We start from the raw sequence: 12,809 nt of genomic DNA, 5'->3' as shown, positions 1-12,809 counted from the left end.
ATATTTTTAATTCTTCTATTTAAAGGTCTATGGCTCATTTTTAGTTAATTTTTATGAACAGTGTGATTTAAGGCCTAGGTGTTTTTTTTATGTGTATGGGTATTTGATTATTCTAGCACTATTCTTTATGAAGACTAACTTACTATTTACTACATGCTAGGTATTAAGCTGTAGATCCTAAAATTCACTTTTTGTTTCAAACATGCAGTAACTCTTTTCTATGCCCCTTTCTTTTAGGGATTTAGGAACACTGAACTCAAAGAAAAATTTGTGAGTTGAGGACCAGCTGTAGGAATTCTGAGGTTTTTTATTAGCCTGTTACCTCATCAGAATCAGGTTCAACTGACAATCTCCCATCTTCTGGGTGAGAAAATTTATGAAGAGCTTTGCTAAGCATTTAGCTTTGAGGGTACAAAGATAAAACCTAACCATAAGAATTTAAAAACTTAACAAATAAATGGTGTAACAAAGAGGGCAGGAACTTTTCACCCTTAGGTTTAGGTGACCTATATATCCCAAACACAGGGAGGAAATCTCTACATTTCTTATGTATTAGAAAAGTGTGCAAAAAGTTGATTTTAAACCCTCTAAGAAATGGCTAAATGCATTGGTTTATACTTGAGGGGTTGGAGGGAACACTGCTTTCCTACTCCTGCTAGTTCCTTCATTGTTGGGGGATCACCTCCAGTGTTAACACTTCCTACATCTCTCTCGGCTTTCACTCCTTTCTTTGGGAGGTGGAATAATTTATTTGACTGGTGAATTTGGGAGTAGAAACTGGGCACATATAGCTCTGTCCTTGTTTCTTTCTCTTTGGGCTCCACACAGCCTATAGAGGGAGCTCACATTCTTGGGGAGGCCTAGCGCTTTCCAGTTCTCATGATTTGTGGGAAAGTATGTCTCATTCTAGAATTTGGTATTTTGAATTTGCTTGACCAAGATTCATTCTCCAATATAAGCTTTATAAGTAATAAAGGTGGTATTTTGCTCCCCCAACTGTAGGATATTCTCAGTGGGTTCAGAATGTGGGTAGGGATGAGGGATGAAGTGGATCAGGCCTCTTCAGCTCTAAAGGCCCAGACAAACTAGAAAACTAAAGACTGGCTTAATACATGTCTTCAGTATTTAATTATTGCAAGACACAGGGCTTATGTCTTCAAGTCCACAAAGGATAAAATAGGCTTAAAAGTACAGTGAAAATTTTATTTATACATAATAAGTTCCTATGAAAAGAATTGAGCACCTCCAAATGGCTGTTGAGTCTTTACCCAATAGGTATTAGAACTAGGACTGGCAACTCGGTGTTGAAGAAGCACAGTTCAAATGAAAAGACCTCGTGAGGTTTATTTTAGGTCCACGAATTTATTAATAACCATAGATTTCTTTCAGCACATGAACAATACTGAAAATAAGCAAGTTTAAATTCTTAGAATAAAACGTCTCCACTCCTCCTGAATGTACCTTTTCCTCACTGGCATTAAAATCAAATGATGAACTTAATGGTTCTTTGCATTGAAACCAAGTATTGGTTTTCAGCACTCGGGTGATGTTCTTTGCCTTGGGGTCAAATTCAAGTTGCTTTGATTTGCGGAAGAAATAGAAGAGTCCTAGAGAGAGAGAGTCATGATTAGTTATCTTGCACAACCATGCAGTGGTTCCATACTTTTTAATTTTGTGAACGTAGAGTAAAATAATTGAACATTATGCAGAGAAAAGAAACTTGTGTAATTATACAGACACATTTTACTTTATTACTATCACATGAGAAATACTTTTTTCATTTCCCTGAGGAAGAAGTTAAGGTATGAAACATGAATTTCAAGGGGGTGACTGACTACCTTTTTGCCACACTTTGGTTTATGCCAGAGGTTTTCAAACTCTGTTTCCAAGAGTATCTCAGTGAGGAGGAGAAGGCTGCTGTGGGTAAGACTTGGGCCCTATTTCTTCATTTCCTTAGAGCTGTTTTACTTTATCTATTTTAGGTGTTGTGGTTCTGTGTTAGATATCATTGGAATAACAGGCTGTGGCACTGAAAAACTTTTTAGGCTCTTATTTACCCCATGGTTTAGGTTGTTGTCCTTGAAGATAATAGTAGCTGGACTGGTACATTAAATTGCCTGAGGTTCTTTTAAGACTGCAGATTCCTGGATATCTGCCACAACACCAGGGCCTCAGAAACTCTGGAGAATTTGTAGCTTCACACACAAACCGTGAGCTGTGCATATTAAACTATATACATTATTATAGTTTGAGAATCGCTGTTCAGTTTATGTGCTTAGTCATTTATCAAGCTTAAAATTCTTCAAGGGTTGTCTTCTAGTGGGCACCTTGGATCAGTGATCAGTAAAACTAACTTTAGTGCTTTTCACATAGATGCGAAATGGTATAACATAAGATAATTCAAGACTTACTGACTCAGTTTGTGATGATGCCCACAGGGTTAAAGTTTATTACATGCACTCAAGAGTAGTAAAATTACATTAAAATGGAAACCTTGAGGTTGTTGTGCTGTTTTCTTTCACAGTTAATAAAGCCTTCCGAGCATCCTGGGAGCGTAGGCCTGATCCTTACCTTTATGCTGGAAAGCGGCGTCCACTCGGACACCAATTCCTGGGAAGGATTTTATCAGCCTCTGTGGGTACCCTTTGTCCATGGTTTGGGCCACTTCATCATACCTGTGTCCATGAATATGAAAAAGGTGGGTTTTTGTTCTTTGTTTTGGGGAGCTTAATTTTCTACTGCCCAACTTGAAGTCGAGCAGGGATGTGGGGAAAAGAGGCCTAGTAGAGGAAAATTAATTGGATCAATAACAAAAAATATGGCAAAGATTGTGTTTGGTTGAATCACTTACAGTGTCTTGAAAAGAAGAATTGATAAAGCAAAAAAAGCCACATAATTAGTCAGACAGGTGCTGCTGCTCTGAGGAAACAAAGTAAGGGCTCCACTTGGAGCTTTCATAGATTTTGATTGAATGTTTTTGTGTCACTGTCAAGCTGGTTGACATCACCAACTTTATTATTTTATGGTATCTTTATTTTTTATGTGGGAGGGAGATCTTTGGACTCACTAAAAAATTATTTTGTTTGATAGATGTCATCCACCTGAAATTGCCTTCTACATAATTCACTTTAAGAAGACTATAGGTTAGTTTTATTTTTGCCTGTGCTAAAGTGATGCCATGTGAATATTTCTCTCCAGGATAATGTTACCTCCAGCACCAAATGCCCACAAAGAAGTAGGTTTTCCCTGTGTTGTGGTCACAGACAGCTGCGTCAATTTTCTTCACAGATCTTGGAAAGCCAAGAGTATAGATGGATTTAGGATAATCTGGTAAAACAGCATATCCTCTGATCATCCAGAAATTGTCATCTAGGAAGAGAGAAATTTATTACCTACTGATCTATTTTCTAGAGTGAGAAATAGATGTCTTAAGAAGTTTGAAAAAATATTAGATGCCTAGCTCCTTTCAGGTTCAGTGCTTAGAGATTTAGTAATCTATGTCTACATTTATTTTTACCACTTTCTTTAGCTGCTTGTATCATTAACATTACACAAGTGATATATACCTACAGTTAATAGTGTGCATACCCATGGAAACCAATTGGATTCACCATATTGGTTGTTTTTCTAACTCCGACAAAACAATCAAGTGTTTTTGGACACATTCTCCTAAATTTCAGCACTGAAGGGTTTTCATTGGCAAGTAATCTGATGAAACCCTTACAAAAAATAAGGTTGCTAGATTAATTATAAGATACCAGCTAAATATGAACTTCAAATAAACAATCACTAAATTTTGGTATAAATATATCCAAAATATTGCAATACATGCTCATACTAAAATTATTCGTTGCTTATCTGAAATTCAAAGCATCCTGTGTTTTTATTTGCCAAATTTGGCAACACTAGTATAAAGGGAATAGAGAAAAGATATAGGTTACCTTTATTTGGCAGGAAAAAAATCTGTTTTTTAGTTCCTATTATACCCGTTTACATGTGTGTGTTTTTAAGCTCCTGTGCAATTGGGATAGTGTTCATCTTCACAGGGAATCCCTGGATAGTTATTCTTTATGACAGAAACCTAAGTTCAGGTATTCATGGGGAGGAGGCTTGATGGCAAAACTTACCTTTAAAAACCAGAATCTTATCTTTAGGGTTCTCATATGCAGCTTGAATATCAGCTGGCAGAGATGGCCAGAATGATGAAATTAACTCAAATTCAATGTCGGTGATATCACAATAGATCCTCCATAGGTACCTGTGTTAAACAAAAAACACTTTCTACAGACAGCCTCCACATATATATATTTGTGTCAATGGGAACATTGTAAACTGAGGTTTGTCTTTTATCCAATTGCTTGATATTTTCCTCAGATAATTTAGAGCATTAATATAATTTCCCTCAGTAAATTTAGGTGGCTGTGAATTCAGTTCTACCCTTTGGACTGCCATGGTCAGGACATGCCTTTGTGCCCATTCTCTTGGGCACTCAGAGTAGCAAACTATCCATGGAAACCTATAAATAGCACTCAGTGTGTGGGGGACTTTAACTCATCTACTACCCGATTGGTGTGCTCAGTGGCCTCATTTTGCCAGAGCAGCTATACCCAACATTCTAAGTCAACACCAGGCATTCTGAGGACTCTTTGGTGCTGATGTTTGCTAGAATGAAGAAATGTTATTATGGGCATGGCAAAATGTTTCCACAGCTTTTTCCCTTCTGGAAAGTTCTGAGTCTATGAATGAGACTTGAAAAGTCCTTATATTCTATTCCCCTTCCCATGCTGGCAACCCTCCCCTGAAAAGTGGTCTCCCAGCCTCTGCTGTGAGGAGCACGTCATTACAGTGCTGTGTGGTCATGGTGGAAGGAGTCTGAGTTCAAATATTTCTCCTTTTGTCCCTATGTCTTTGTTAGATGGTGTACGTCCTGATGTTTGTTCTAAAAGTAGGGTCATGATATACGTAACTGACACATCGTGTTGCAGTTTAAGTCCAGTAAATGACACATAGTGAAAGAAGAGATTTCCTACTACACTTTATTGATGCAACATTAAAGAATGGTCTGCTGATATGAATTTAACATCGAGCTCTCCAGGTAGGAAAAAGATCTAATTTTTATCATTTTCTGATTTGCAGGGTGTAAATACTCTAATCAGGGCCAGTTTCAAGCTACCAAAGTGATGTGAACTGGTTTACAAAATTCCTGAAAATTTAACAGTTGGACCCTGAAAAGGTATAAGGCAGCTCCAACATGCCACTGGGATTTGTGTATTAGTTTAGCTAAGAAATCACTGGAAGTTGACTTTTGGTGGAAATTTAAAAATTTGCTTAAAGACATTTAAAAATTAATTTATCAAACAAGTAAGAGATACACGAACATAGCAAAACATTCAAACAGCATGGGCTTTTATAAGCAAAAAGTGAAAGGCACACATTCTCACTATCTTCATGACTCCCTCCTTGTCCCCCAGTCTCTTGAAAAGAAAAATCATCATAGGAAGTTAAGGTATTTAAGGGAATGGGTTTACCTGCCTTTAAAGAACATTACTTCTCTGCGGAAAGTAGTGATAGCATCAAAAGTCAAATTGGGGTCACAGGCACGGGGTACAGTGGGTCTCTTTGGCTTAGCAGTTGTCTTAGGTAGACGTCCTTTGATGAGAAAAGAAATACCGCAGTGAATTAAGAAGGCATGTGGAAATACCTAGAGAAGGATCTTACCCAAGTGAATATTTTCTTCATGATAATATTTCGAGAAGTGATTTTCTCAACTTCCTTCTGGAAACTTGCCTATTTAGTTCACCTATATTCAGATTTACAATGTGCTCACCATAGATGGATTGGATTCCATTGATATCGTCCTGAGAAAGTGGGTGTTTGCTAGGATCCAGGGAGACATAATTTGGGAACATCAAAGCCGTTTGATCATTGGAGTGAGAGAGCCCCAGTGAATGACCAAATTCATGAGCAGCCACAAGAAATAAGTTGAATCCTTAACAAAAACAGGGAGAACAGGAGTGCGTGAGTCATTCAATGGGAGAATGGTTAAATCCGAGATTAGGCAGTAGCTAAAGGTTTGCCACACAGCAGGTAATTCTTGTAACATATGCATCATCATTTATATGGGAAATATTTTGATACTAACTAGTGGTATTAGTCACATCATGGAGAAATATAACCCACAGCAAGCAAATGGTAGAAAACAAGTGTCTCAGGAATGTATTTTAAAAGATTGAAGTTGCCAGCTTTGGTTGTTCCCTTTGCACAAGGGATGGGACAAATGACTGGGGAAAAAAAAAAAAATTAAAACCCAGGTCATCTAAATGAAGTCCAAACCTTTATTCTGGCTGCCAAGATTCTCTCTAATCTGAATCCTGTTCACTATTTGAGGCTTCCCCTCCACCGCAATTCTAATACTTCAGTTGGTTGGGTTACTCTCTCCAGAACACTCTTTACTCCACTCTGCCTTCTGAGTTCCTCCTTGGCCTTCAGGCCTCAGATTGGCCATCACTTCCTCCCCTGACCTCTTTCCCTGTATTTGGGTGGAATTTCTTTGATGTGCTTCTATTACATTCCCACGGTTTTCTTTATCCCAATGTTGAACATACTGCATTGAACTGCCATTTGATGGTGTGTGCCCCCTAGATTGAAAACCCCTGGAGGTCAGCGTCTGAGTCTTATACACTATTGCATACTCCATTTCTATCACAGAGCCTGGGTCAGAGAGGATGCTGAGTAAAGGACTGTTGCATGACTTCATTTACCAAATATTTGTAGAGTATCTATCATGTGCTAAAAATGTTATAAGACATATGATACTGTAAGAAAAGGTTAGCATCTCTGTCTTCTTGGAGATGTGACTAGATAAATTTTGCATTATACATTGGTACTTTTGTAAATATTTTTCTCCTGTGCCTGGAAATCACTCTAATCATCAATATTATCAATACTAATCATCACCAGCATAATCACCAATGTCAAACACCTTTTGAATGTTCACTGTGGGCAAATGCTTTGCCTGGCCAGTGTGGTTCAGTGATTGAGTGTCGGTCGACCTGTGAACCAGGAGGTCATGGCTCAATTCCCAGTCAGGGCACATGCCCAGGTGTGGGCTTGATCCCTAGTATGGGGCGTGCAGGAGGCAGTCGATCAATGACTCTCTCTCATCATTGATGTTTCTATCTCTCTCCCTTCATCTCTTCAAAAGCAATAAAAACATGCTTTTTAAAAAAGTGCTTTGCAGGATATTTTATTACAGGTACTTGTGTCAACTTCCTGCGAGAATGGCATTATTAGCTTTACTTTACAGATAAAGAAACAGAGCACAAGAAAATTAACTAACATGCCCAGGGTCCCTCAGGTAGTAAATAGGATCCCCAAAAGAAACCAAGGGCTACCAAACCACAGGCTGTTGCTCTTTTCACATCATAACACTGTGCATTGGTGGCATCTAAAAGGCCTGTTTCAGGGGTTTAGTGCATGTGTGTGTGTAGCACATACACATTCACATACAGGCCTTACTTTGAGAGATTCTTGGAAAAATCTCTAATGAACTCAAACCCTCTGCCATCACCATGTAATGACTTGCCCTTCCCTCCGGAAGCAGCGGGATTAGCAGATGACTATTGTCTATTGCTCTTAGGCAAGTTACACTAAGGCTTTAGTGTTCTTTCCACAGAGAGAACCTATATATTCCAATAAAGGAGGTAACCATACATCATATGTTATTGCCCATTTTCTATTAAAAAAATCCCAATGTGATTGGAGATTACATTTGCTTGAGGATTTTTGTTGTTTTTATTAGAGAACAGGAAGACATTTTCCCTTCTGTGTCAGTGAGCAAAGGAGACATACAATTGGGTGTCTTTGGCAACCCATTTGGGTACTGTTGCTTGGTTATACACCCAGAGCTTGGTGGAGAACTCTATTTATGCCCTACCTTGCCCACACAAGTTTTGCCAATTCAGGACCCAGAACTCTTTGGAGGTTTAATAATCCACCCCACACATCCCTCTTGGCAGAAAGTTTATAGCAGTGTGGGTAATAGTTATTACTACAAAATATTGGATTTAATAGGGATGAAAGGATGGTGAAATCTTTGACTATTCTCTGCCTCTAGCTATGAAAGTCAATCCTGGTCAAGCAAAGGGAGTCATGCCGATTTTGGCAAGTACTAGGGTATTTCCTATAACTGCCTGATTGAACATATCCACAGTACCTTTAGGCCAAATCCAAAGAAATGTTGGGGCATGTCTCAGCAGAAGATACATAACAAATGGATCGTGTGATCCATTCAGTGCCTCCCTCATTTGGATGATGATGTCACCCGGTTTCCTTCATCCTCTTGCCCTTGCTGCTAGTCTATGTGGCAATGACAGCAACCAACTCCAGACTTCCCCCGGTGCCTGAAGTTCAGCCAAGTACTGACTTATTTACCCTCCTTGTTCACTAGCACTTGGAAGAACAACTGCATCACATGTTCAGGCTTAACAGTGAGTGGCCATGAACCATATTGAGTCACTGGCTTTCAGTTTTGCAGAAACTATAAAATTGACATGCAAACTCTTGGGAGTTCCTTGGTCAGAACTAAACTGTGGCATGTATACCACCCTTCAGCAGAGCCATAAAATTTGCCTTCCTGGGACCCTGGACACCAGATAGCAGACCCAAGGTGACTGCTGTCAATGATAGAAAAAAAAAAAAGAGTAGGAAGAACCTGAATGTCTACTGAACTCTTTGTTTGACACATATGCTTTTAGTATAGTAAAGTTTTGTTTTTATTTAAAAAGTAATAAAATATCTTTTATTTTAGTACCAGACAGGCCCTTTAAGAGAAATAAAATCAATGGCTTGGTCTGAAAGAATGGATCAGATATAAAGATTAGGGCCTAATTTCTTAGCAGATGGACAAGAGTTAGAAGAGAAAGTTCATGCTTATAAATAGATCTTCTAAGGGCAATGAACTCACACACCACCCTTCAATCACTATCTGAAAATTACCACCTCCCTAGAGGCTCCTTTTAACCCTCACCCACAGATGACTTCCACCACTGGTACTACAGAGCATGTTCTGCCTTGTATGGTGGTATGTGTCAAGGCCTTACTTACTGCATGAGATCATGAACCTCTGAAGGATTGGAGCTTTTTTGGTACACCACTGTGGTCCCTACAACACTTTGCATAGTTCCAGGCACATAGTGAAACCTCAGACATTGTGGGTGTGTGAACAAATATGAGTAAGTGAAGAATGTTCTGATCATAACAAGATTAATAAACTTGTGAGGGTGTTGTGTGGCTAAGGCTCTGGATTGTACAAGCCCAAGAACACTTTCATCAGTTATCTTAGAATACAGAAACTGAGAAAATTGGACAGTAAACAGCTACTCATTGCAAAGCTATTCTCAGGGATTCTTTAGAATAATAAGATTTTGTTAATAAAGAAAATTGGGCTCACCTGTTCCATCCTTGGTCCAATGGTCATCTTCGTCAAAGTGAGCGTCTCCACCCAAACCCCAACCAGGAGGAAAGGCATGGCCAAGGACTCCCAGAGGGCCATCAAAATAACGAGGACACTGACCATGGACTAAGACAAAATTCATAGAGGGGAAAAGTCAGTTTCTTCAAGGCCTTGAGATGAAAATAGCCATATTTTTCTCTCTATTTTAAACCTTACCTCGGGTCCGAAAGGCAATCATAATATCCGCAATGCCCTTCGAAACCTTGGTGAATATTAGTGGAGTCACTTTGCTCCATACTTCTAAACCTTTTTGGATAGCTTCATCCACATCAGCTTGTTCCATATCTGGAGTGTAGTTCACAATTCTTAAAAAATTAACAAAAATATGTCAATTGGTGGTTATACATGAGTGTATGCATACATACTACAAAAATAATAATTTCTATCATGAATCACATGCTGCGATAACTTTTGGTATGGTGCTATACTTACACTTGTATAATATTTTACTGTTTAAATGAAGTACTTTTCAATTCTGTCACCAACCCTATTAATCAGGTAGTATTATAACACTTTAACAAATGAGGCTCCAAGAGGTTAAATGACTTCCCAAAGATTACACCCTAAAGGGGAAAGCATTCATCTCATGGACATGTTTGCCGTGTGTATGACTTTATTAGAAATGCTCTAAAAAGAATTGAGATTTTCTCAAATGCGTTGTAGAAATCAGTCTTATGCATGTGTCATATGTTGAGAGTCTCACTGGAGAGTCATAAAGACTTAGTTCCTCAGAAAAAAATTTTCCTTTTTTGTTTATATTACCTATCTTGCTAAACCTATTTTTATCTTAATCCCTTAGGCTCAATAAGATGAAGGAAGAACCATCAGAAAGGCTCTTCAGGGCCAGCCAGGAGGGGTCTGGAACAATGGTCAACACAGCTCACAGGAACGCTTTGACCTTTTCGTGCCCAAAAGCCGGCCCCTTTCTTTAAGACATCTGGAGGAAAACTCCATGCTTCGCTCTGGGGCCCATCTGAGATTTGACAGTGTCACACGCATTTCTAAGGCCCTCCCGTTTTCTCTTGAGCACACTTCATCTGTACCTTCAAACATCTGCAATCAGATGGCAGTGCTTCTGGTCCTGAGCTTAGATGGAGGTGGCAGGGCCTAGAGACTTTTAGAGCGTACCTGCCAGAGCCAGCCTGCTGCTAAGGGCTGTGCGACCTTGACTGTGGGAAACAACCTTCGGCCTCAGTTTCTCTGTGTTGAAGGTGGCAGCAACGGTGGTGCTTGCACCACAGCTTGTTGGCAGGATGGATAAATGAAATCTATGAAGTGCCACGCGCATGGGAAGTGCGCAGAGAAATAAACTATGATTATTTTTGTTCTTTGGAGATTATGTTGATGGTCCTCAGGATCGGAGGGAACTAAGCTCACAGAAGTATTACCTGTATGTGAGGTTATATTTCCTCCACCCGGGGAGAGTGTAGCCATACTGACCCACATCGGGAACCCCACACCTGGGTGTCTTCATGATCTCAAGAGTGTTCGAGTCCAGTTTCCCAGTCACTGTCAATCCAAAAAAGGCTTGCATTTCCCGAATTTTGCCGTCTAGGAGACTCCTGTTCATGCTTTGAACAAGATGACTCCCTTCTATTTCAAGAGAGTAGAACTGGTTGAGATATGCCTGACCAAAAAGACAAAAAAAGGCACAGACTACAAGAGAGCAAATTTCCATCTCAGGGTGAAACAAAACTGTCTCAAATCCTTTTTGGCAGTGGGGGAGGGGGAAGAAAATAAGGACTGAGGGGGAAGAAAATAAGGAGCTAGAAGGAAACAAAGAGCAAAGAAAAGAGTCGCCCTTTTTTTTCAATTTCCAAGAACTGGTGGAGCTACGTGTCACCAGAATTGGCCAAACCACTCAGCCCATAAAACTCCAGACCTCCACAGAAGGGAATCAAGCTTCTTTCTGTGTTAAATGATCACATATCTTACATATTTTTACTGTTACATTCCTTTTGGTGTTTCCTTGAAACAAATTCTAGAAAGATAGGTGATTATTCATTTTGCGCATTTAATTGATTTAACCACATATGGTAAACTAACTGGACTGCTTTTTTAGAGGGAATCGCCAAAGCAACGCATTTTTCATACCTAGAGGGGTAAGGGGATCCAAATTGCAATTGGCTCCCCCTGACTGGTCTTAAAATACTTTTACCTAGAGCTCTACTTCCTGCAGGGCTGTCCCCTTTCCCCTCTCACCCGCTCTTCTCTTGCTATCACTGCTCACGGTTGTTGCAGACCCTGCCTTTCCCCCACCGCACCCTCACTCTCCACCCCCCACCCAGTTCCTTGATGTCCTTGGAGCTGGGGAAACGAAAAGCAGCTCCTTCTCACAAGAGAGTTCGGGACTCTTTTGAAGGAATTTGCTGCCTTTTTAAGGTCCCAAGACAACCAATAAAATGAATTTGTTATTGATAGTTATTAATGACATTTTCTGAGCCAGTACCTGCGCCAGCTGCATGTTTTCCTCATCTTCCACCTTTCGGTCTGTAGGAAATGCAGAAGAACCCGTTACGAGAAGCACAGATAGAAGCAGAAGGCTCCTCATTCCTTTCGCTCTTCAGCTGAAGCTGGTTCTCTTTGCACAGAATTTAGAAAATAATAGAGAGACGTGGCATGAATTGGCTTGTGTCATCATTTAATGAATAACAGAAAAAGGACATCTGCCATGAAGCGTGTCATGATATGCTCTTTTTTCCCCCTTAGGTTGGATTGATTTTGCAATGAAGATCTGCAATTGCTTAGTAAACAAAGCCATTGTTCATTATTGAATTAAATATAGTAGGAAGTCAGCCTCTAAGTTACTTTTGTCCTTGCCAAGTTGGAGGTTTTCCTATCCATAAGTTCTTGAAAGTTTACAAAATAATTTTTTTGAATGAAACTCCAAAATATCTTGGATAGCATGGTATTGTGAAAAGACAGATGAATCAGGATTAGATTACCCTAATTAACTAGGATAAACACCAAATGTTTATTGAGCACCTACTATTTGTCTGTCACAGTAAATTCAAGTGTGAATGATACTATTCCAATTTTGGTGGCGAATTCAGACATATACGGAGACTAAGGCCAAGCAAAGGCCAAGCAAAACGGAGGCAAATGGCAGATGCACAGTGAAGATTCTCAAGACTTTAGAAGGGCCAAAAGGTAGACAGCTCTTTGCTGATGGGTGAGACCTGGAGTGTTTAAGCTGGTGGGACTTGCACTGGGTCTTAAGAATGGGTATGTTTTGGATTGCACAGAGGAAGGGAGAAGGCATACGAGTGGGGGGAGGCCATAGGAAGAAGGTACC

General features: G+C 39.7%; 1 protein-coding gene across 1 annotated transcript; it reads right to left on the bottom strand.

Moving 5' to 3' along the window:
• Nucleotides 1-1,365: 1,365 nt before the first annotated feature.
• On the bottom strand, nt 1,366-12,065 carry MMP27 (matrix metallopeptidase 27). The gene is made up of 10 exons (XM_016206683.2): nt 11,964-12,065; nt 10,903-11,141; nt 9,671-9,819; nt 9,452-9,580; nt 5,828-5,989; nt 5,529-5,649; nt 4,128-4,258; nt 3,210-3,369; nt 2,572-2,675; nt 1,366-1,607 (listed from the first exon to the last, which is right to left on the bottom strand). The coding sequence occupies exons 1-10, from the start codon at nt 12,063-12,065 to the stop codon at nt 1,366-1,368; spliced, it is 1,539 nt and encodes a 512-aa protein (XP_016062169.2).
• Between the last annotated feature and the right edge of the window lie 744 nt (nt 12,066-12,809).

The sequence above is a fragment of the Miniopterus natalensis genome, chromosome 11 (assembly GCF_054644295.1).
Source record: "Miniopterus natalensis isolate mMinNat1 chromosome 11, mMinNat1.hap1, whole genome shotgun sequence".
In the NCBI taxonomy this organism is placed as follows: Eukaryota; Metazoa; Chordata; class Mammalia; order Chiroptera; family Miniopteridae; genus Miniopterus; species Miniopterus natalensis.
This window is presented reverse-complemented; position numbering and strand designations above follow the sequence as displayed.

Bases quoted from the DNA above. Each gene is read 5' to 3' on its own strand.
- MMP27 (XM_016206683.2), bottom strand. From the start codon at position 12,065: ATGAGGAGCCTTCTGCTTCTATCTGTGCTTCTCGTAACGGGTTCTTCT. The intron at 2,676-3,209 runs GTAACATTATCC...TCATGGACACAG, and splicing joins GTGGGCATTTGGTGCTGGAG to GTATGATGAAGTGGCCCAAA. The intron at 1,608-2,571 runs GTAAGGATCAGG...CTCTCTCTCTAG, and splicing joins CGCCGCTTTCCAGCATAAAG to GACTCTTCTATTTCTTCCGC.